The sequence below is a fragment of the Arvicanthis niloticus genome, chromosome 7, assembly GCF_011762505.2.
Source record: "Arvicanthis niloticus isolate mArvNil1 chromosome 7, mArvNil1.pat.X, whole genome shotgun sequence".
NCBI classification, from domain to species: domain Eukaryota; kingdom Metazoa; phylum Chordata; class Mammalia; order Rodentia; family Muridae; genus Arvicanthis; species Arvicanthis niloticus.
This window is the reverse complement of record NC_047664.1, coordinates 65763645-65789214: the sequence shown is the minus strand read 5'-3', so window position 1 is coordinate 65789214 and position 25570 is coordinate 65763645. Positions and strand designations below refer to the sequence as shown.

The window sequence follows — 25570 nt, the reverse complement described above, 5'->3', positions numbered from 1 at the left end:
AGGTCACATGTGCCATGCTCTGGGGTCTCAGGTCACTTAGTTTTCACAGCCAGCATCACCAACCACATCTTCCACGTGTACAAAGTAAGGCTCAGCAGTTAAGAGCATTTACTGCTCGTGCAGAGGACCTCAGTTTGATTTCAGGATGAGGTAATAGACAATCACCCATAACTACACACACACACACACACACACACACACACACAGAGAGAAACTTAAAAATGAAATACATCTTTTTAGAAAAATGTAAAAATCAAGTGGGGCTCACGCAGAGAGGGTGGGTCTTTGCTTAAGATTACACCACAAGACACTGCTTACCTGGACTGAGGTCCAAACGGGACCACTGGCCTGGAAGGTGAGTTGAACACTCTATTGTTTCCCTAGGAAACCCAACCAGCAAAAACCCACACAGTTCCTTTTTAATTTCCTACTTAACTCATCACAGCCAACTAAGCCTTAGGTTTTCCTATTAAACATACTGGTGCCTGGTTTTCCGGGCATTTTAATTAATGTAATTAAGATCATGAAAGGTGATGGAACCCACACCAATCAATGAGACATTTGAAAAAAACAGTGAATAAAGATGAAAAGGCAAGACTACCACAGAAACTAGACGTGCAAATCCCTTTATTCCACCCTTCTAGTCATTACAGGGGGTGAGGCCAGCCGGATAGCAACTGATAAAGCTTACCTTGTCCAACAGCTGAGTGCACTTTTTCCATGTCAAACTTAATTTTGGATCTTCCCGGAGTGCTAAGGATCTTTTCCCACACTGTAGTTACTTCTTTAAGACACGGAGTGATTTCTTCATAATCAAGCTTCAGGCGTTTGTTGAGCAAATCATTCTCAGAGGCTGGAGGAGATGAGGGAGGGCAAGTGAGGAGGAGCTCCTGAGTTGCTGGGCACATGCAGCCAACAGCATGGGTCAAATGGAACCCACTTCTTTCCCTTCTCTTAGACATGCCAACATGTATGCCACCCTAACTGGGCCCATCCAGAGCCTAAAGCAGTCCTGGTCAGTACTTAGATGGAACAAAGATAAAAAGCCTAGGAAATTGTCTTGACGTCTCTTACCCACCCCAAAACACGGCCTTCTGGCCTTACTACTAAGGTATGCCCACTTCTTCTCAATTCTGTCCATTTCCATGGCTACCCTATCAAGACAGAAATACCTTACTTGTATTCCCAGTGCTGGGCATGGCAGAGTCTCAATGACTTTTGTTCACTAAGCTGACGAGACAGTCTAAGTTCCTCTTTATCCAGAGCAAGCCTCATGTAGGTTTGTCAACCATTAGTAATGTCTCTCTGTAGCAGAGACCCCCTTTCACAGAACATCTCACAAATCTGAAGCTAGCTATGGCATCTCACCAAAAAAGCCTAAAGCCACGTTGAGAATTACATTTAAATTACCAATAGAAAGACTTCTGGATCTCTTTTATTTTTTTATTTTTTTTAAAGATTTATCTATTTCATGTATGTGGTTACACTGTCGCTGTATTCAGACAAACCAGAAGAGGGCATCGGATACCCATTACAAATGGTTGTAAGCTACCATGTGGTTGCTGAGAACTGAACTCAGGGCAACCTCTGGAAGGGCAGTCAGTGCTCTTTCTTAACCGCTAAGCGATCTCTCCAGTCTGGGTCTCATATTTTTAAAACTCCCTAATATGAGAAATATGTCACTAGAGCTGAGCTCACCACATCTGGCAAATCAGGATCTTCACTTGCTCCTTAGGCTGACTGGAGCCAGCACTGAGCTCTGAGCACCAGTGGCTTCATTAGCAGTGAACTCTGTGTTCTCCAACACTGCCCAGGAAACAACCAGAACTCCATCTCAAGTCCACGGAACCTCACATAGCGCCCACCCTCCCAAATACTGCCAGGCGAAGACTTGGCCAGAGACTTAATCCAAGGAACTCGTTGCAGCATCCCCTGCCTAAGATTCCCAAGGACACTGCTGACTACAGTCAGTGGCCTGGGAAATGCCCTATCAGCTAAGGCAGGAGCCATAGCTATAAAAACCTAACCCTTCACTATACTACCAAAGAGCCTGCACATCCGTACCCTCCCTGGACAGGGGCAAACAGGACAGAATAAAATCACATGTGATTTTGCAGGACTTTTCCAACACAGCAATGAGCACATGAACTAACTCGGTCACTGTGGCTGGTACTCAGCTCTGAGGTATACCACAGGGCAGGACGAGCTCCTGGCACTGGGTCCCCAGGCTCCCCGCACCCCCAACAACTCTCCTGCAAACGACTATCACCCCTTGTAAGCTAGCTGAGAAAGGAAACTTCCAAGGCTCAGCAATAAATGACCCCTATGCTTAAAGAGATTTAAGAAAAAATTATAATACTTTATTTTCTACAATAAACTTAAGAAAAACTTTGTAAATTGAAAGGGCTTCAACTCTAATTTAAGGTGTAAGGTGTTACCATGGATTTGTAGACTGCATAACACTGTAACACTAGTTAGGCATAAAATGTTATCGTAGATGAATTAGTCTGATAAGCAGTGACATGTCTGTGCCAAGTTATGCTGTCCTTCACTAGGCTGTTCACAGCTTTATTTTAATACATAGGGAAACTGTACAGCAAGGTACAGCAGGGGGCTGTGTGCCCGGCAGAGATGTGATGTGTGAGTACTGGCTGGGTCTTTTTTTTGTTTATTTAATCTTTATCAAATTGACACAGGTAAGGTCATCTTGGGGGTGATTTTCAATTGGAAAACTGCCTGTGATTGATGTGAGAGGGCCCAGCTAACTATGGGGCGGTGCCATCCCTGGGGAGGTGGTCCAAGGTTAAGAAAGGAAGCTGAGCAAGGCAGGTGAAGGAAGCCAGCCAGAGAGCAGCATTTCTCCACAGTTTCTGCTTCAGTTCTTGCCTTCAGCTCCTGCCTCACTTCTCCAATAATGGACTGTAACCTAAGTCAAATAAACCTTCTCCCCAAGCTGATTTTTTAAAAAGTGTTTTATCACAGTAATAGAAAGCTAGGACAATGTATCTGTGTCTCTGGGAAAGAAACCCACAATCCCAGCTGCCAAGTGTCTACACCACAGAGAGGCAGATTTAGGCGATGGGGTTAGCTTCTCTCCAGGATGAAATGCTTCCAGAATAGTAATTAGTATTGTATCGATAGATTCCAAAAGCAGAAAACAGACTTAGCCAGAGAAAGCCTTTGTCATGTGTGTTCCTCTATTTTCTTTACTAAAGAGCATGCAAGTCAGCTTGAATCCTGCTCAATTTTAAGAACCACTCACACTTGCAACTTAAACCTCTTATAAGAAGTGTATGAAAAAAAAAATCAGAGTAATAGTTTCTGTTTACACAGTGAACCCTCTGATTGGTTCCTGTCTGATCTAGCTTCTATATTTAATGGCCTCAACCCAATTCACTGCTATCAAGCTTATTAAATATTTTGAAACAATCAACTTGCTACTGCTGATTATTCCTCAGTGATATATATGTATAGCAAAGCTAATAAATGGATTAACACTTCCTGTATTAAATTTAGAAAGTTGACTACACTTTGACCACAAGATAAACATCCCAGGTTAAACAGAGGTAAGATAATGAACCCAAGCAGTAAAGCTGGAAGACCAGCAGAACAAACACTGCCCACACCCTGGTAAAGTCGACAGTGGCACAAGCACAGCCCTGGCAAGGTGACCAAGGCAACCCTGTGGACACTCCCCTGCTCATGCGGGTCTGTCAGCCATCAGCCATCCCAGCAGAGCAGCACACACTTTGTTTCTGAGGGATGCTGATCCTATGTCACCAATTATACTCATGATTGCTAACATACCCAAGAGCAACCAACTTCTCTCTCCTATAGGAATATCTCAGCTTTTATTTCACTTGGCTGCCACCTGCAAGACTGGCTAAAAAGCACTAAGCATCGAAAGCCACACAGTGAGCATTACTGACTTCTCAGTTTTTCAACAAAGATCTCCAAATACACAGCTGTCATTTTCTTGATGCCTCACTTGTAATGCTATGACCACAAGACATTTGTATGATCAGTACCCCTCCCCCGACCTCTGTGTGTGTGTCTGCATTCGCCATGAAGCATGTATGGAGGTCAGAGGACAACCGCAGGGGTTGGTTCTCCCTCTCCTCTGTGGGTTCTGAGTACTGAACTCAGGCCTTGAACTATCTGTCTCACAGGCCCACAAAATATTTTTAATTTTTATTTGTTTAATCCTTATTATAACTTCTTATATATATATATATATATATATATATATTGATATAGACAAGATATTTATTTTCTATTTTTCTTTTATTATAAATAGATTATTTTCATACAATATATTCTGACTATCATTTCCCATCCTCCAACTCCTTTAAGGTCTTCCCATTTGAATCTACCCTCTTTCTGACAAACAGGCATTTAAAGAATAATAAAAGAAGACAAAACAAATTGGAACAGGACAAAATAGAAGAAAAAGAGCCAAAAAAAAAAAAAAAGACCACAAGAAACACATATAGACACAGAAACACACATAGGAATCCCATAAAACCAACAACAAAATTGGAAGCCATAATATATACACAAAGAACCCACAGGTTAAAAAAAATTAAAAATTAAAATAAAGCAAATAAATAAGTTCCCTGACTAAGCACAGGCTTCCTTCGGCAGTAAATGGAACAGATACAGCGAGCCACAGACAGACAATGTACAGAAAGTGAGAGGCTTCAACACTCAGTTCTAAACAGGAGGTCACCATCAGTTCCCTCCCCTCAGGGCTCAGGAAACCTTCCGGAAGAGGAGGCAGGACTGTAAAAGCCAGAGGAGATAGGGGACACCAAGGAAACAAGCAGGCCTTCTAAACACATCAGGACTCATCTACATATGAACTGACAGACACTGTGGCAGCATGCACAGGGCCTGCACGAGTCTGTGCCAGATGGGTCCCAGGGCCAAGAGAAGTGGACGTAAGCCCCCATCCCTAACCCAGAAGTTACCTCTAATTGATAACAACTGGCAAATGAAAAACTAGTTTTCTCCAATGGAGTCTCATGGGATTTACTAGGGCAGGCCCTATGCCCTGCAGTAGATAGATGGTCAACCCAGAAAGAACTCAGTAGTATCTTTGGATGTTCTTTGTCTCACCACACACACACACACACACACACACACACACACACACACACACACACGCGCGCGCACGCACGCACGCACGCACATGAGCACATACACACATAGTAGAAGAATAAAATAGGAAAAAGCTTAATACTGACCTGTTAAAAACTGCTCACCACACCCTGATTAAACAACCTGTTCTGAGCTGCAGTACTCTGAGCAAGAGAGCACCGGCTTCTCTAAGCAGCTGTTCCAACTTCTGGTCTACATCACATCACAGGCCCTTATTACTTCAGGTCACTTCCTTCTGATCAAGAGGACCGTCTATGTTTCTCACCTGACATCTCAGCGACTGTGCCCTTCTCAGCAGCAGGAGCTGTATTCCTTGTGTATGGTGCTGATGTAACTCACAATGCCTGACCACGAGGAGGACATCTACCTACCACTGCGACACTAGCTAAGAAGAGCTGCACAGAGCTCTAGCCGGCGTCATGGGACATAACACATTCTGAAAGTTTATTCCTAAGAGCTGGTGTCTTAGTAACTTTCTATCCTAGCTTCAGGTCCTATTTAAAGACAAAAACCTCTGACCAAGCATACTGCTCAGTGAAACACACTAATTCCACACCTGTGTTACGGAATGGCACCGTGAGTGAACCTACTACAGCTTAGCCTCCCTTTGGGATGGTGGACTCAGACTTCCCACTCAGAATCTTTACAACTTCAAATCAAGGCAGTGGTTTAGAAAAATCTAAACTTCCCAAGTCCCTGTCATTTTGATAATGGTCATTTTGATACCCAGGAACTCACTGAGCAGCCACACAAAATGGAATTATACATCTTAAGGATTCATATAGGATCAGTCTATTTTCATTACTCAGGCAGAAACTATAGTTGGGGATAAAAAGAAAGAAAAAATAACCATATACCCACCACCACAACAAAACCAACCAGCCAGCCAGCCAGCCAGCCAATAAAAATGGCTTCTGCGAGTTAGAGCTTACATGGCAGCTTCTATTTCAGAAGTTCTAGATATGATGCCTCTCATGCTACACAGGAGTATGTGACAGATGGTAAGACTCACTTTAAATGTCTGCAAAGTAAATGGTGTCACTATTTCTTTGAAAAAGTAAACAGATGACAGGCATCCACACATGCAAGGGCGCCTTGCCTGTTGTTTTTAAGACTGTATCCTGTGTGCAAGGATTAAGTAAGAGCATCAATTTTGTTCAGCTTCACTCTCCAGACCAACCTTGTAGCTTCTGATTCTCCTTCTCCATCCTGAGCAGCAGGATCTGTTGCAAGATGGCCTTTTTCCACAGTTCTCGGAGCTCCCGTGATGTCCTCTTCTTTTCCTCCTGGACGGGGCCGAATGGTCGGTCTTCACACACTGGTTCCAAAGGGGAGCGTGGAGGGAGCTCGCCCAGCTCAGAATAGTCTGGAAACAAACAAAAAGGACGGACACTGCAGGATGGTATTTCTTTCTTTTTAAAATCTTATTTGTGGGTGTGTGACAACTTTGTGGAGTTAGTTCTCTCCTTCTACCTGTACGTGGATCCTTGCGACTGAACTCAGGGTACTGGGCTTGGACAGTAAGCACCTTTACCCACTGAGTCACCCCACCAGCCTCAAAATGATCTGCCTTTTTTCAACAACAAACAATATGTATTTAAATGATTTACCAACTCAAAAATTTCTGCTCAATTAGCTAAGACATAATATCACCGAATGTAAAATTTATGTTTGGGGGCAGCAATATAGCTCAACAGGTGAAGGTACTTGTCACCAGGCTGGAGACCTGAGTTTAATCTCTTCAACGCACATGAAAGAAAAAAAAAAGAACTGACTCCCCAAAATTATCCTCTGGTTTTCACATGAGTGCTGTGTGGTATATACATGCTTGCTCCCAACCCCCACAAACACATAAATAAATAAATAAATAAATAAATAAATAAATAAATGTGATTTTAAAATTATGTTTTAATATTCACAATAAATTATGTATGAGTCACAAACAAAATAAATGACACATTAACTAGGAAGCAAAAGCTTCAGTAGTTAGGTAAATGTTTGAAGAGACTTTTAGGGTTTAAGATCTTTTGGGGGTTATTTAATAACAACTGATCATACAGTTGATATTATGTTTCTATAATCACTTATGTAATATAACCACCCTGAGACTCTCATGTTTAGTTTTGTAAATCTAGTTTTATACTTAAAAACAAGCTGATATAACAACAAACGAACAAGGGATAGGTGTCTGAGAGAGTTTCCATTGTCACAGTTAGGCCCCAGGGATCCAGCATGAACAAAAGAAGAAGCTTGGCTTACACAAGCACCCTCACTGTCCCAATAGATACTCAGAGAAAGTTAAATATATTTAAGAGACAGTGAGCTGGGACTATTATCAGATCCCCCAATCAAGTGCAGGACACTAGTGGTACTGGGCTATACGGGTAGTCACTTATCCTGACACGCAAAGTTGCCTGAAAAGGAAATTAATGCCCAGAAAAAACAATCTAATAAGCAAGCAGGTATACAGATTCCACTGTCTGCCTGGCTCAGATAATCAATTTAAATAGACCTATAACTCCTAATGAAATAGAAGCAGTAATTAAAAGTCTTCCAACAACAACAACAGCAGCAGCAGCAGCCCAGGCCAGGTGGTTTTAATTCAGAATTCTACCAGGCTTTCAAAGAGTTAATGTGAATACTCTTCAAATTACTCCACAAAAAACAAAAAGAACATTGCCCAATTTGTTTTATGAGGCCACAGGTACCCTGATATTCAAGCTACATAAAAAACCAACAAAGAAAGAGAATTACAGACCAATTTCTCTTAGGAACATAGATGCAAATATTCTCAATAAAAATACTTATAAACTGAACCCAATAATACACTAAAAAGATCATCTACCATGATCAAGTAGGCTGCATCCCAAAGAGGACAGAATAGTTCACCATATGTAAACTGATACATGTAATTCTCCACAGAAACAAACTGAAAGGCAAAACCACATGGTCATCTCATTAGATGCAGACAAGGTCTTTGACAAAATCCAACACCCCTTCATGATAAAAATCCTGAAGAGATTAGGAATACAAGGGACATACTTTAATAAAGGCAATACAGCAAGCCCATAGCCAACATCAAGTTAAATGGAGAAACTCAAAAGTAGTTCCACTAAAATTTGGAAGAAGACAAGGTCATCTAGCCTCTTCAACTCTCTTCAATATAGTACTCGGAGTCTTTGCTCAAGTAATAAAGTAACTGAAGGAGATCATGGGGACAGACTTGTCAGGGATGGACAATCTCTCCTGTGAGGGCTGGGATGGCCTTTTAGCCTCTTTGGCTGCCTGACTCCCCACTACCACCACCAAAGTTGAGTTCTACGGTCATGTCCCCCTGCCCCAAGATGCCTGCTCTTGCTCCGGCTCCTGCTTTTTGGGGTCCCAGGCACCACCCCTCTGCTACCACAGCACTGGTGCAAGCCTCTCCACTACTCTGAACCCCAAACAGCAACAATATAAGAGGATCAGAGAAGGGAACCAGGGCAGCCTGGAACATCTTGAGAAAATTGAGCAGAAAACAAAGAAACCAGAGGGACAGAACATGGCAAGGCTCTGTAGAGCATGTTATATTAGTAGCAAGCGACTAGGCTGTGGCTGTCTACAACAATTTTATTCTTAAATTACATAATCTGTCTGTTTATCCATCCATCCGTCCATCCATGCATCCATCCGTCTGTCCGTCCATCCATCCACCCATCCATCCCCTCCCCTCATTGAAATCTACAGAGATAGGTGGATATTTAACACATACATACCTCTATACACATATAACTTTATAAGCAACATATAAGAAGCAGATTCAGTGTTAATCCACCTGTGACCAAGCATCCATCCACTTCAGCCCAAAACAATGGTGAAATAAAATCAAGTTCTGTTCCCAAGGAGATTGCTGAGTGGGCCCCGTTCCAGACAATGTCAGGAGTGGTTGAAGACAGGTCAACAGGGGTGACAGGAGTCCAGAGGGCCATTAATGATGAACGAGCCAACCCTAACAGCTATTCTGTGGGGTTGGGTCAGTCAAGTCCCAAGTCCTAAAGGCAGCTGCCAAGGCCAGGGAAAGCTATCCCTTGTCAAGTGCAGCATGGACAAAGCAGCCAATAGAATCAGAGGCCACAAAGTGTTCCACAGAGACCAGGGAAAGGAAAGAGGTGCCGGTATATTGTAAGAAATAGGTCAAGTTGGTAAGTTGGGTCAACAAACAAAGGTCCACCTGTTAAGCAAGACCTCCACCCTGATACATGTGCAGTGAAGAAGTAAAAAGGAGACATGCCACAAGTTCTGTTCCCGAAAGCCTGAGGCAGGGACCATGTGCGGTTAGCTCCTGGTACCCACCCTAGGTCCAACAAAGAGTTTGAAGAAGATGCCAGCACAGTCAGCATTCATCATTTACACTGCTGATGTCCAGGACTACAGTTGGTGATCAAGCCTCCTCGTCCTGCAGTTTACCAGGGGCACAGAAGATGAAACCTGCCTGAGTCCAGCCGATAGCATGCGGGTCGCAGTGGCAATGAGCTGAGCCCCTGGGACTGCTTCTCAGAGTATGGCCTAATAGTGTCAGCAAGAGGCAGCCCAGAGAGCTTGTGAGAAATGCAGGCTTGGTCCCAAACACCAAGGCCTGATAAATCATAAATTCTAGGGTAGATCCAGCAAATAAGGCTTACACAACTGGGAATTCTAATTCACAAACATGTTTGAAGGATCTGGGCATTCAGCATGTTCACTGCAGTTAAATTTTCATGTTTGCCTTAACTAGTGGTGTCATACTACGTGACACTGTAACATGAGACAACATGCATGTCTTGGATTTACTTTATTTTTGCAGTGCTGGAGATCTTAATGAGGGTTTCGTAAAGTATTCTACCACTGAACTGACCTCTTAGCCCCAAGGGTACCTTTAAATAAATTTTAGATTAAACAATGACTCTACCCATGATGTGCACCACGACTATTAAATAAAGTATAAAAATATATCTGTCTTTTCAAACACTGGCCAAATCACATTATCTTAGTCAAAGGCAATTGTCTGAACTCAGATTAAAATTACCATTTTCTTAAGAAATGCATTCAGAAAGGGGCCCCTCCCTACTGACCCAAATCTACCACCCTCACGAACTGAGCAATAATAAATTCCCTTCCAAAAAAACCTCCAGATCAGAACATAAATAGTCAGGGACAGAAACCAATGAGTCATTCAAGACAACAGAAAAATATACTATAGAAAGTAAGGGCACGATTTCCCAACCCATGTTATTTAGCCAAGTGCAGTGAAGCAGCTTGTTTGGAGGAGGGCTTCTAACACACACACACACACACACACACACACACACACACACACACACACTGCTGTGCACCTCTTCCCAGCTTTGGCCTCTGCAAACCCGGATGCTGCTAGCCATCACACTCTGCCAGGAAAGGTATGGCCAGGAGATCGGACTCTCTCCTGCTCAGTTTCTACTGCTTCTCAGTTTCTACTGAGGCATGGTGAACAGAACCAGTGAAGAACCCACTTCCTTATTCATCCTAAAGCTTCTCCCAGCCAAGGCACAGGTGCTACGAAGGCTAAAAGGAGACCCCGAAAGGGTCAAGGGATTAAATTATGGAGCAGGAAAGAAGAGGAAGAGTGAGGATACTTTTAAATACGCCAGGGCTGGGAGTAGTGGGGAGCTAGGAAGTGGGTGGGAGCAGGGGAATAGTGGGAGCAGAGCTGTTGGGCTTCTATAGCTGTTCCTAATGTCCTATCCAGTAGGGGCCAGGGCTTCACCACAGGCATCTGGGAGGGAGCAAACATTCAACCCTTAGGAGTGGCAAGGGCCCTTGTCAACTGCCCCTTCATTCTACTCCCACAGACAGACAGGAGTCCTGCAAACATGATAAATCCATTGCATTATCCCAGGGCAGGGACCATGTCCTAAACATTTTAGACCTGTATTACGTTGTTCATTAGGACATGGTGAAGACTATTCAAGGGCCAGAGGCACACCTCTATGGTGAAGCCCTTGATCAGCACTCAGGAAGCGTTTTTTTATAAAAAAGATCCCCCTCCACCTCTCTAAACAAAACAGAAGAGATGGTGTGCTGTGAGCTCAGAGGCATAAAGGATGGCCTGAACTCGGGTGGGAAGGACAAGCAGATTGTAACATAACAGCTCAAAAAAGTCCAAATTTCCCTTTCTGGGCCAGGGAAACTAAAATATTTATCTGCACACTTACATAGTTGTACATTTTGATGAGACATCCACTGTTAGTGGGCAGGTTTGCTACAGTCGCTACTTCCTGAGGCTATGCACTCCCGATACTTCCCTATACTCTCCCCTGGCCTTTGACTGAGCTGCTGCTGCGTGGTAACACTTGCTAGCACTGCACTCTGAGTAGCTCTCTGGCCAGTAACTACTTCTTTAAGGTGCCCTGATGGGGTGCAGAGTCTGAAGCACCTGAGCATATGCACATTAGGCCAAGGCTCTGAAGCAGGGGGATCATGACCCCTGGATCATAACATGCAAGCTGGGGTGCACACCAGGGATTCATCTCTGGAGAGGAAGCTTTATGTCCAGAAGCAATCAAAGACTGAGCAGTGGCACATCGCAGCCCATGCTGGGCAGACATATTTTAGTGCTGGAGAGGAGAAGACAGTAGGACTGGGAAGCAGGTAGTGTTAAGAATCTCAGGGAGAGAGTCCCATGAGGAGTGTAGGAGGAAATTCTTGAGTAAGGTTAGAATCAGAAAAGCCATGGCTACGTAACAACCGGAATTCTACAGAGATCTTTAGCTAAGTCACTGCTGGACTGCAGGCCTGAAGTAGAACTCCAGGCCTGAGTGGCTCACAGCTGTAGCCAGGACCTCTGCTGCTCTCCTCCCTCCACCCCCCACCCCCCTCCTTGCAGGCATGTCCTGCTCACCTATTACACAATGCTTATCTGAGTGTGATCGAAGGTTAGACTCCATAAAAGGAAGCCTGAGAGTTGGGATACACTTTCGTGCTTGCTGGGGAGAGGGGACAGGGAAGTCCATGCAATGAAACAAGAAGTTTAACATAGTGGACCCAGTTCTTCCCCCAAGCCCAATAATGTTCAGCTTGTTAAATGTGAAATTGTGGCCTCTCTCCATGGAAAACACAGCACTGAGGCTCCTGACAGGGCAAACATCCTGGACATATCAACTCAGGAGACAGCATCCTCCTTGGGTATCCTCAACTGTTGAGGCAGCTGGCAGACTGAGACAACCATGCAAATGACCACTGACTGTATAAGGGGCCGGAAGATTTCTTTTAGACAATATGACTCTTCTGCAAAAATGACAGTCTCTGTGATGTTAGAAGTGAGCTGAACATAGGTGTGGCCATAAAGGCTATAATCCAAAGCACTCGGGAGGACTTCGGGTACAAGGCTGGCCTGACCTGCAAGAGTTTGTGTCAGAAAACAAAGCTGAACAATGTGGCTGCCATTTGTTGGGGAGGTGCCTACTTTTGTTTTCTAAAATGCCTAAGAAATGAGTCTGTCTGCATCCTACGTGATTACAGCTTCCACTGACTGGTCCATATCCCTACCATCAGGTTATTCTGCCGTTATTCCATGCTATACCTGCACATACGATGAAGAAGGACATCACAAAATCACTGTTAGCTAAACAGGTCACAGGAGCCACAATGGAGTCATCACCTCACACCCACTAGACTGAACACTACCAAATTAACCAGAAAATAGCAAAGGTAGGGTATGTGTGTAGAAATGGAACCCTAGGGCACCGGGAAAGCACTGATGCTGTGAAAAGATGGCACACTGAAAATACAAGGGCTGTATGAAGGCACTGATGCTGTGAAAAGATGGCACACTGAAAATACAAGGGCCGTATGATCAGGTGCCCCGCTTCTGGCATTTGCACCCAGATTCACAGCAGTGTTAGTCATAACAGCTAAGAGATGGGTACCCAAAAAGTCAATTCAATATAAGCAAAGCCACATGTGACAGATAAACACAACAGGTATAATTTGACCTTGAAAGGGAAAACCTGCCATAAGCCAGCTAAAGGAAACTACTTAATTAAACCTGAAACAAGAAGACAAACGCTGAATGATTTCAAAGGAAGCATCTAAAGTAGCTGCATTCATAGAAATAGAAAGTAGAACAAAGGTTAGTGTGGGCTCGGGATAGGGGTAGGGTGTTAATAGCTTTAAGAGTTTCAGTTTTACTAGAGGAAAACTCATAACCAAAACTTACCATCTTAACCACTTTGAGGTGTAAGTATGTGTTTTACACAACAAAAATCATTTTGGAGAGAATATAAGTCAATACCAGGACACTACTCTGACTCTCCAATTGATCAAGTATCTATCTCCTAGGTCACCCACTTTCTCTCAAATGGCCAGAAGCCAATAGCAGAATTATAATCACAGTTGGTATCAGTAACTAGCATGGAGTTTTACTTTTTAGGTTTTTTTTTTCTTTTAAACAAGTCTTGCAGTGTGGTACAGTCTGCCCTTGAACTCTCTGATCCTCCTGCCTCAGCCTCCTGAGACTATGGGAGTGCCCTCTCATATCAGGCTTGGAGTTTTGCTTTGTTTTGCCGCATGACATACCAAGAAAACAAAGGCCTACAGTCTGGAATAGGGCAGAGGAAAAGAGCCTAAAGATGCCCCTTGAAACACCACAGCTGGGAAGGAGGGCATGAGAGACAAGAGGCTTGGTATGATGAAGACTTCTGCAAGCAGGCAGCCCTCCCAAAGGTCACATCACTTTGGTACTTGAAATCACAGCAGTACAGAGCTCAGGATCTCCATGTGGATGTGTGTTGAAAGTTCCCCACTGTTTTCTGAAGACTCTCACTTTTGCCTTGTGTGGAAGATCTGAGCTCTGATGCGCTGTGCAATGCTGCCCCTCACAGCTCCAGACAGTGACTGGTAACACACCTTACAGAACAAGGAGCAGAGACAGGGGCCAGGCACAGGGCTGAGAGCTGAAAAGCAGGGCAGCACCACTAGCCCTTGCTAGCCCATCTCCGAGCTTCTGACAGGCTGTTCTGTAAATGGTCCCCACTGAACACTGACCCCAATTCTTCTAAGTAAAGGACAGATGAAGGGCTACTGTGAACATCGGGGCTGTGGGTCTCAGTCTTCTCACACATAAAATGAGGCAATAAATCAAAATTTTTTTTTCTTTTTTTAAACATGAAAAAAACTCCAGGCTATCATGAAGAACTTATTACAATATATAGCCTCAGGGTACTGATGACAAGAAATTAAGTACAAAAAGAATCTTTCCACCTTCCTTGACGTCAGTGTCTGTAGTCTCACGGGGCTGGAGAAATGGCTTGGTGGTTAAGAGCATGCACTGCTCGTACAGAGGACGAAGTTTTGGTCCCCAGTACCCACATGAGTGAACCAGCTGGAGTCACCTGCTGATCTTACAGTTCAATAGCCACTGAGAAGACAAGTCTACACTCCTCCATTGTTTCCCGAGTGCTCTTGGGTGCAGCTACACAGAGAGCACAGTAGACGGCTACAAAGTCCACAACAACTTCCTCCACTGACATGGAAATGAAACAGGAAGAGGCTCAAGGAAGACAAGCTGCTTGGTGACACTCAGCCACACAAAGAGGTAAGAATCAGAGAGAAGACTCTACTATCAAAAGGTATGGTGACCAATAGGTTCTATTCCCTCAAGCCTCAGCTTCTTCAACTATAAGGAAGTTAAACAGATGACTTTCAATATCCTCACCTGATTTTAGGATTCCTTGAAAGTGGTACACTTGATATCTATCACAGACTCTCAGCAACGCTACTTCTGGGGAGAAGTGTGGGCAATCTTGACTCTGCCTGTAGATGACCACGGCGGCGAGCAGAGAACACACACACTTGGGCTCTGCAGCTTATATCAGTACTTCTGAGTGGCAGACAGTACAATGAGAAATCTCCTTAGATCTTTCTTGGGCAGCAAATCTAGAACGGCAGGGAGATTGCCGGATGAGACCATAGAACTGGGTGCAGGGGTGTATTCTAAACCTGTGCTCCTGAATACTGTGTGAGCTCACTTACGGCCTCTGAGCACCTAAAAGGATGTTACCATGAGGAGCTAAATTTTTGTTGCTTTGAAGTGTGGTTACTTTATTCTTACATTTGAATGGCTGTACCAGAGTCGTTGGGTTACCACAAATAGCCAGAGGTAAGAAAGAAAGCACGCCCATAGGGACAATCAGAAGCTGGTAAGGGAACAGTAGGAACAGAGAGACCAACTATGTCCCATGAGGAAAGGGGGAAATGTTGGCACTGAGGTGGCCTGAAAGGATGCAGGGAAATCTGCCACATGATGGATTGCCTGCTGAGGGGACAAAATAAGCAGAAAGTACATTATGGACAAAAGAAATCATCCACGGGCCAGAGAAATCACTGGTGTAAAATCATGGCTGCCTGAACGTACACTCCAACGTTCAGGTCAGGAGCAATAGATAGACCTCCACACTGGCAGTGCCACAGTCCTCAGGCTCTACCCCATTCCGACTCCCCAAATCCAAATACCAGACAAGGCAGCAGGATCTCCTACCTTGAACTCAAATCTCCTTGCTAACCTCCTGGGATTAAAGGTGTGTACTTCCTTGCCTGGGCCTAAGCTTTTCATAGGCACTATGCCTGAAGAAACCCAGGTCAGAACCTGTGCCTTCCAGACTCACGATCTAGTTCACAGGTGAGCTCTCCAATTCTGGATTGCAGTCCATTCCAGACATAGTCAAGCTGACAACGAGAAATAGCCATTACACTCCTCTTGGCCATACTTCTCACAGGAGACAAATGAATCTTTCTGTGGTTACATCACTGTGCATTAGCTCAGACACAATCTCTAAATGATCTCAATTTTGAGGCTGGGAATGAGATACCAGCAGGACAAAGCAAACTGAGCATCAGGATGTAAGGAGGGACCCAACAGAATAAAGGAAATCCACTGAGCTAGTTATGTGCTGAGAGAACACATGGGCTAGGTGCATGCAGCTTGCTTTTTTTCATGGGGACAGACACCAGGCGTCACTGAGACAGCAGAGTTAGGGAGAGGCACAGAGACTTCCTCAGTGTGTTGTATGCCTGCTTTAATGGTGGGCTCCAACTTTTTTCTTTCTTTGCAAGCATTGATAAAAATGAACAAAACTTGGAAAAGGGAGGAACCCTCTCCTCCCACCCCCATACCTTCCCACCTAAATCCAAGGCCCCATGGAAGTCTCACAGAGCTGAGAAAGCCAAATGCTTCTATTCTACCCTACCACACCCCTAAACTCAAGCCTTGGCAAGAGAACAGGTTGGCACTAAAAGGGAAAGGAAAAACTTTCTCTTGGTAATTGGGGAAGACAGAACTGCAACACACAATCCCAGAATGGGGACTGAGGTAAGACAGTAAAACTGGTTGATCCCAGACATCCTGGATTCATCCTGGTAAAACAGAGCCTACACTCTGACAGCACATGAGCCTGTTGTCAGCATTCTGTGGAAAATTCAGTATTCTCTCAGTTATAAAATGTATCACTTGCCACTTCCAATAACATTCATAATCATGCAAGACCATAATAATTACAGTGCTCCTGCTTTGGTAAAAGATGTTTAAAATCTTTTAGGACTTAGACTGCAAATATTTTCATTTGTATGAAAGTGTTAAAATGAATTTACTTGGAAAAGTCCATTTAGACAACAGCATAATGCATCTCTTGGCTTTGTCTCGGGATTTTTACAAAAGCAAGAGCTCGCTACATGTGCCAGGAGCTGTAACCCTGGAGCCACCAGCCCACGCACAGGGCATTCGCAGCATCACCATCTCTGAGAGACAAACATTCCTTCCTTTAAATGTAAAGGAGAGAAACCATCTTACTAGGCAGATTCTAATCCCCACCCGCAGAGTTTTGAGGGTCCTGGTAATGCCTAAAATGTGTGCTTAGAGAATTATCAGGTAAGTCCGTAAAACTTCCAAGTCAAGGCATGGTCTTTTACTGTGACATAGGCTCACTCTGATCAGTTATTAGCTGAAGTGAGCAAACCAGTCAAAACTCCTGGGTATGTATTCTTAAAACTGTGAACAGTTCATCTGTACAACTAGAGACTGAATTTAATGTTAATCAGAACTGACTGGGACTTAGCTGCATTAACTAATCAGAACAGGGGGAGCTGTGGGTACATCATTCAAGCTACCCACCATTGTTTTAAGGATGAGTAATGACACCTAAGAATTTTAGTATTCGTAAAAGCAGAGACACTAAATGCTTAAGACACACTGGGGATAATTACAACAGCTACTGCTATTATTCAATGAGTTTCATGCAAAGAAAACAGGGTGTTCGATGGCACCCAATCTGCTATAGGATATAGCTATTTTTCATTCTAATGCTATTTTACTGTTCACTTACAACTTTTGGAAGCCGACTTTAGATCAGAAGATAATGGGCCCTTTTTTTTTTTTTTTTTTTTTTTTTTGGTTTTTCAAGACAGGGTTTCTCTGTATAGCCCGGGTTGTCCTGGAACTCACTCTGTAGACCAGGCTGGCCTCGAACTCAGAAATCCGCCTGCCTCTGCCTCCCAAGTGCTGGGGTTAAAGGCGTGCGCCACCACCGCCTTTAATGGGCCCTTTCCTGTAAGTCACTGGGGCTTGAGGGTTCCTCCCCAAATAATTTAATCTCCAGAACTTTGGGGTGATGCCCAGTAGCCTGTTTCTACAACTCCCCCAAAGCATTCTGGGGTGTACTAAGCTTAAGGATAGCTGAAAGAGATGTGGTACTTTGCAAATGCCACTAACCCATGACCCTCTGGCTGGTTCCCAGGGTGAAGGCAAGCTGTGGGATCCCTAAGGCAGGCTCTTTGGAGATCAGGCTTCCATGGGGACAGTACCAGGACCTAAGAGAATCAGACTGAAGTGAAAGCAAAGCAAACAAGACCAGCCAGCAGCAAGAACCTAACTGTCAATACCCCTTCCTCTAGCTCTCTCTTGGCAGGACCAGCCCAGTGGGTCAGCACTGCAGGCTCTTACCATGGGAAGGGGTTTTGAACCAACTTACAATTAAAGCTTTTTTATTTTTCAGGGCTGGGATCACACCCAGAATCTCATGTATTCTAGGCAAACCTCTACCACTGTGTCACATCCAGAGTCCTAACTCCCTTTCTTAATGGTCATCCACAAGACCCTTTTCCATCAATGCTCAGAACAGCATTGTTCCTAATAGCCAAGAAGTAGAAACAACTCAGATGTCTACTGACTGGGAGATGTTAAGCAGAATGTAACATGTCTAAAGGTCAGAGCATTAGTCTCCATCAGAGAATAAGGCACTGACATGACAGAAGACTTAGAAATCATCAAGTGGGATGAGCCAGCAGAGAGGACAGCAAATTCTGTGGATGTATTTATAGAAAGTGTCCAGGATAAGCAAATCCACTGAGACAGGGTAGATTAGTGATCGCCTGTCAGCAAGTGGTGGGGTCAATGGACTGTTCAGTGATGGTCAGAAAATTCTTTATCTAGTGATTTAAGGGCTTTTAAACTTGGACTATAGTGATAGCTGCTCAGGACTATGACTGTATCTCTGAAGATAGCAATACCTGTGGGCTTTAAATGGGTGATGTGTACAGTGTACAAACTATATCTCAATAGAGTTGCTTTTTAAGTAAAATTAAACAAGCTGTTTTTTCCAAAGAAAGAATCCTCCCCTTTAGGGCCATCCCTGTACCTAAGGAGGCTGTAGGGTATACAGCTTTGGAGGCCAGCAGGCTGGTGCAGTATCAAATGTCAGCAGGCATTCACCCTAGGGCAGCTGTGGGTACAGGACAGTGCCTGCAGGTCATGGAGACTCTGTGCACCTGGTTGGACACACCCAGCCTTCACTAAGTCCACAGATTTGATTCCCCTGAAAACACTGTGTAAACTTCTTGCCACAGTCTTAAACACTTCAACAGCTTACTAAAACCTTTAATGGTAACAAACTAAGCTAGATAAGAAAAGCACATCTGTAATTCCAGTACTCACAGGTTTGGGAGTTCAAGGCCAGCCTCAGCTACACAGAGTTCAAGGCCAGTGTGGATTATGTGAGACTCTGTCCTCGCCTCAAAACTAAAATTTAGAATGACAATTCAAAACTCTCCACTTTGGACTTTATCCTGGGCACACACGCATGCTCTGAGCAGTCACTTGACCCAAAGAAGGACGTCCCTGCCAGCTGGGTGCTGCAGTCAAGTCCTGGTCACCTGACTCTCATGACATCCAGCTCCTACGCTGCAGTACAGAGCCTTAGCTCTGTCCCCGAGTCTTGCTAGTAAGCACAAGTGGTCAGGGTGACGATATTTTCAGATCACTTCACAGAGTGGAAGAACTTGCTGTTTGAATTCCAGAGGCCCATCAGGAAAAGCTGACAGGGTTAGCTTAGCAGTGTTAAACGCAGGAGCAGTCAATCACAGTGGCTTCTGGCTTCTGGAATGATATGCCAAGGAACACACACACACACACACACACCAAAACCCAAACAAACAAACAAAAAAACTTCACATGAACAATCAAATCCTTGGCTAGAAAAAACTCCATTTCAAAATAGGTCTTTATTCAGCACAGAAAAGCAAAGTTAAATAAAATTGAACAAAACCTCATCTTGCCAGGGGAGGTGGCACATGGCTGGAACCCCAGTATCTAGGAGGCTATGGCAGAGGTTTCCAAGTAAGCCCTACAGAGCCAAACCCCATCTCCAAGAGGAGTAATTAAAAAAACTAATCACATCTGTCAACTGGACACTATCTGCTGCTGCCCTTGCCATAAAATCCTGGAGAAAGAGAGACTCTTCCCATAAAGTCCTGCAGAAATCACAACTCCCTATTCAAATAAGTTGCAAGTGGGCAGAAGTACAACTAAAACAGAACAGTACTGGGGGAAGGAAGCAAGTTCTTTCTTAGGAATAGGAGAGCAGAGCCACCAAGACCAGGGAGAAACACTGCCACCAAGTGGTGACAGGCTCTCCAGTCACCCGAGGTTGACTGGTCTTGATGTGGCAGCAATCCCAATCCTCAGAGCTTCTGAAAGGAAAAGAACCCACGAAAGTCTGACCGTGACTCGGGAGTGGGAGGATAGGTCCAGCTTGGGCACTTAAGAATCTCCCCAGGAAGACCAGGGAGAAAGTTAAGCTGGTAGAGTACCTGCCCCACAGGCATGTAGCCTGTAGTCCAACCTCAATACTACATTAAAAAGCAGAACAAATACCAGGAAGACAAGCTACCACCAACAAAAACCAGGCAGGTGGCACACCTGTGGCATGTCAGCACTCAGAAGTGGAGGGAGAATCTAGAGTTCAAGGTCAGCCTGGGCTGACCTAGTCTCAACAACAAATTCCCCAGGTGGCTGTGATGCCCAGTGAAAGACACACCCCTGATCAAGAGAAAATTCTTGTGCAGAGATGGATATGGTGTTTGCATTATTTCAATTATGTTAGCCATTAAAATCTCCCCAAAGTACATAAATTCTTGAAATAAAATCTTAAATTCTTGAAAACAAATCAGTCACTAAGTGCTTCCTACCTTTTGCAGACTAGCACAGAAGTCACACCGATGATCCCTTACATGCTTTAGTTTGGCCTTAACTGTTTACATCTCGGTTCATGTGTTACCTAACCTAAAGTTCTGCATGCTTTAAGTAGGGCGGGTTGACCCAGCTGTACTCACAAGCCATGTCAGAATCTGAGGGCACTATTTTTTGTGAAATACACACTGTGATGTGAAATATTTAAATGAAAAGAACGAGATGAAGACTGAAACTGCTCCCTGGCACAAACAGAACAGAAAGATTCTCTCCATTCCAAGTGGAGAGAGAGCTGCCCAAAACTTATTTCATAAAGACAAAGTGTTCCGTTTTGTATGGTATGCTGAGAAACGAAACTAGAGGACAGGCACCACAGACAGTCTTTAAAAGCTGGTTTCCAGCATCCTATGCTGTGCTGACAATTAGGTGAGGAAAACATACTTGTGTAGACAGTGCATCTCTGAAGCAGAGCCCAGGGCAAAGCCCACCTGCAGAGGACGAGGGTAGATGGCAGCTTTCCCAGGTCTGTGTTTACCCTCTTAGTCCATATGACGGCTCCCCATTGCACCCTGTTTCCTTATACACACCCCTTCTCATCTAAGGTCACTGGCAGCTCAGCGGTGGAGCACTGGCCCAGCAGGCAGGAGGCCCTGTCTCCATTCCTGCCATCACAAAGAAAACAAGAAAGTCACTGAGAAAGAACCAAGATTATTGGAGGCTCTTGGGCCTTGGAGGCCTGAGTGTAGACTGCAGAGACCCAGAGCAGTCTCTCAGAGAGACTAGCCATGCCTGAAGACCCAGAGCATGGCCACTGTGGCTGCTTACTCTAAGCCTTAACTACTCAAAATGGACTATTCACATCAGTATCAGTGGGAAAGAAAGCCTTTCAGAAATGGAGGAAGAGCCTGGGATGCAGCCAGTCCCACCTCAACAATCTACCTTTCAACAAGATCACCAAGGACCCCAATCTCATTAAAGGTAGTGAAATCCATGCTCTGATCCATGAATAAACAAACCAATTAGAGACAAGTGTGTGTACAACTTTTCCCAGGGACAAGTGCACCACTGCCCATTTGTCTATGGTAGGAACAACAGTGAGGCTCTTAAAACCAGAGACTTAATTTGAAGGTGGAGCATCTCTGTCCTCTACTCAGAGAAGCCAGTGTGTCTGCGTGCCCTCAGCCATGCCCTCAGACGAATTCCTGAACACACCCAACCTACCACAGCGTTGTTCTGATTTACTAGCACTCTTGCGATACCACTCGGGATGGAGTGAATACTTTACCAAGTATGGTCCTTTCAAATGCTCAGTGCCACAAGTCCTCACCCAGAGAGCCAGTGGCTTCCCTGGGTTTCAGAGACAACAATGGTAAGCAGCCACCACCATGTGGGAGCATCAGTAAGCCCTGGACTTTATATTTAAGCCACCAAGCAGCTTTTAGCATCTCATTTCACGATGTGACTGACATGTGCAAGGACCTGGTTCTATCCATAGCACAGGTGGGAGACAGATACATTTGAAGTTGTTTCCCTGGCTTTACTAGACAATGAATTTGTAAGTACAACATAACCCCTCCTTAGATAGGTTTCTGATGGTATTTGTCCAATCTAACTTCTTCATCACTACCTCACTGTTCACATTCTATTTCCCCTTTATTTTATGAATTTTGTCCTTAGAAACTTAATAGCCTCCCCCAGGATTTGGCTCAGATATAACATCAGAACCCCTAGTTCACAGACCATACCACCGCTCTTGCAGTAGTACACCACTGAACAGCAAACACCATGTTTTTAAAATGACTACAAGCTTGTGTTAGGAGCAAGGAATGGTGTGAGATGTCCCTGCCCTTCTTTTACTTAAGGAAGCAGTAAGGTTTCCCTCTCAGTGTGGCTCAAGATTGGACTCCTGGAGTGTGGAGTGTAACACAGAATGGACAATCATGGTGTATCTGAGCTGTACAAGGAACCACGGGGGTTGTTTTCTACCTATACTTCATGATTTTCTTTCTCAAATTATGAACTTTAAATACTTGCTGAAGCGATGAGATCCACCTTTAATCCTAGCTCTTGGGAAGCAGAGGCAGGTGGATCTCTCTGAGTTCAAAGCCAGCCTGGTCTAATATAGAGTCAGAGGCCAGCCAGGGCCACACAGTGAGACCCTGTCTCAGCACCACACGCCCACACAGGAAGTGTTTCTAATTAGTACTCTGTTCCCTTGTTTGGTGTGGCAAAAGTCAGAAGCCTAGGCTACTATGAGAACTTTAGAGAGCTCCATCCAGCTGGAGGTTCTCTCTGGGGAGAAGTAGTCTGAATAAGGAAGGGCTCCAGGGCCTCCCTCGTCCCTGTCTGTGCTGCTGCTGCTGCTGCTGCTGCTGAGCAGGGTCCTAAGTGGCCTTTTTGTTCTTCCCTAATTTCATCTCAGAGACTGCCTGTGACACTCCAGCCAAATGGCCCATGTTCCCTCCCTCCCAGTAGCAGGACTCGCACAATTTCTGTGGTGTTCACGAGGGGTGAGCCTTCGGTGGCCTTACCTTCATATCTGCTTGGAGAATCGCACGCCTTCTGTGGAGTGGCCACTCGGAGGAATATCTGCTGTCTCCATGAATGCCGTCGGGTCTTCATGGGGGTCCCATCTGTGTCACCCAGGTGGTTTGCTTTGGATTCAAAGTCCCTAAAATGGCAAGATGGCTGATCCGTGAGTGCTGGGGAGGCATCAGAGTTATAGTTCAGCTGACTATCTTTCCATAAACAGATCGCTTGATAGCCACAGAAGCCAAATCAGAGTCACAGTGGGTCAGTACTCTTAAAGGACACTGTGAAAAGAACAAGTTCACATGCCCTGTACCACTGCTATTGTAATAGATATTTGACAAGTATGCTCCATAGACCATAGTTTCCAACTGAGCCTTTCTCGGTGTTACTTCAAAACAGAAACATGACCTAGCTGGGGCACTGTCACCAGAACCGCAATCCACACTAGCCATCATGTGGAACTGATTTCCTTAGCCCCAGCCTGTTATCTCCATGATTACCACAAATCAATCAAACAATCAATCAATCTCTCTCTCTCTCTCTCATACATACACACACAGACACAGACACACACACAGACACGCATGCACACACACACACAGAGCACAACCCACACACAGCATACCACACAGCCACACCACATCCATACCCAGATCACACCTACACAGCACAGCATCCACACACATCCACAACACCCCAAGCCTTCCTTCCACCCCACCCCACCCCCATTCATGCACACTACAACAGAAAAGCAGCTATAATTTAATTAGGGAACCATCAAGGAACTAATGATACAATCACTGATGCTGCTGCCTACTTTAAAACCTTTAGCTGTAAACTATAAAACAAAGTATAATTGTTTAATACATAAATATCTCATTCATTTTCTTTCCACTCACAAGAGAGTTTGAGCAGGCCCTTGGAACTCACACTCAGTATGCACCAGAGTGAGGCAGTCGTCACACCTGGCAGACTGGACCGCTGCCCCTGCGAGGACAGGCACAGGCTACTGCCCTTCAACCCTACAGAACCACGAGTTTTACTCTTCTGAGGGTAACAACTCCAGCAAACCAGTCCTATGCAAACCGAAGGTGGCTGCCCGCTTTACAAAAGGCACAGATGAGGAGACATGGCTTAAGAAGGCGACATGATGGGCTTAGCTAATGTTCCAAATGGCAGAAGAGCAGCGGAAATGTCCCATCTATCAAACAAATCAGCACTCAGCGCATCCAGACCTGACAGATTTAAACAGAACCCTACCTGTTCGTGTTCTTAAAGTCACAGGTGTTATTTTCATCTACAGGAGCCAGAAATTTTAGAAAATTTGGCACAGAGGAGGAAGAATGGAGTTTTTTCCGCAGGGCATTACGGTAGGAGACACTAAGAGTTTGGTTAAAAAAAGAGTTTAGGATAAAGAAACATAAACACACAAAGTAAACACTCTAAGCTTAAAAAGGAAAGCCCTTCACTGTGATGCTAAGAAGTAAATCAGGTAAGACATGTAAAACATTTTGTAACTGAAACTGACTCAAGTTTTCAGTCAATAAATTAGATTTTTAAAAAAAAATCACTACCCTCCACATGCCACACTTATCTAAATTAATCAGAACCTTTCTGACACAGTACAGATTACAGTGTATACAAACACAGCTGTTAGCCTGTGCGCATGCATCTGTGTGCTCTCATAAAGGTCAAGGGATGTGTAGTTAAGTGTTAAAGCAGTTTACCACTGAGACTCTTCACAATAGCTTAACGAAAACTAAGAGTAAAATTAGGTCATTTCAAAGGACAGCTGAAAATAGCAAATCCGAATAATACCAAAAAGCCCCCCACGCAAGCGGTGTTGGGCTTCCTGCAGGGGCAGCCCCATGCGGCTGGGCTGACTCAGTGTGGATGCCTGGCAGACAGACAACACTGAACTTGCCATGCGCGTGTGCTCACCTCTTTGGCACAGCATTCCCACTTTGTTCTCCACTGGAACTATGTTTTAGGTACTTAAAAAAGTTTGGTGAGGAGGCGGAGGGGTTAAGACGAGGTGGAGGCGGAGCTGAAGGCTGCCCTGGGCAGCACTGAGACTCGCCCCCAGGAAGATGGTCCACACTAAACAGATCAGAGAAAGTGGGATTAGAGGGGACAGGGGCACACTCAAAGGGAGGACAGAAACAGGGAACACAAGGCTTTACTGAGTGTCTACAGGAATCAGCAGTCGTGGATGGCTGTCAGGGACAAACACTGTCAGGTCCTGGATCGGCTCTGTGCTTCCAGCAATACTTTCTGCTCTATTCCCTTGCTGGATAAAATTTTAGATGGATAAAATAACCTAGAACTGACCTTAATACTTGCATGTAATTAAAATGGTATAAAACA

General features: G+C 44.6%; 1 protein-coding gene across 8 annotated transcripts in view; it reads right to left on the bottom strand.

The window, feature by feature from the left end:
- Positions 1 to 25570, bottom strand: part of Tbc1d1 (TBC1 domain family member 1) — a 180973-nt gene that overhangs the window by 33215 nt on the left and 122188 nt on the right. For 4 of the 8 annotated variants that reach the window (XM_076938528.1, XM_034508887.2, XM_034508891.2 and 1 more), the window contains 5 exons: positions 25145 to 25303; positions 24464 to 24583; positions 23203 to 23342; positions 6341 to 6526; positions 692 to 853 (listed from right to left, as the gene is read on the bottom strand). In XM_076938528.1, the coding sequence (XP_076794643.1) occupies positions 692 to 853; positions 6341 to 6526; positions 23203 to 23342; positions 24464 to 24583; positions 25145 to 25303 (767 nt within the window). Of the gene's footprint in view, positions 1 to 691; positions 854 to 6340; positions 6527 to 19138; positions 19253 to 23202; positions 23343 to 24463; positions 24584 to 25144; positions 25304 to 25570 lie in introns of those variants that run through there. The other 4 variants (XM_034508890.2, XM_034508892.1, XM_076938530.1 and 1 more) reach the window with 2 other exon arrangements.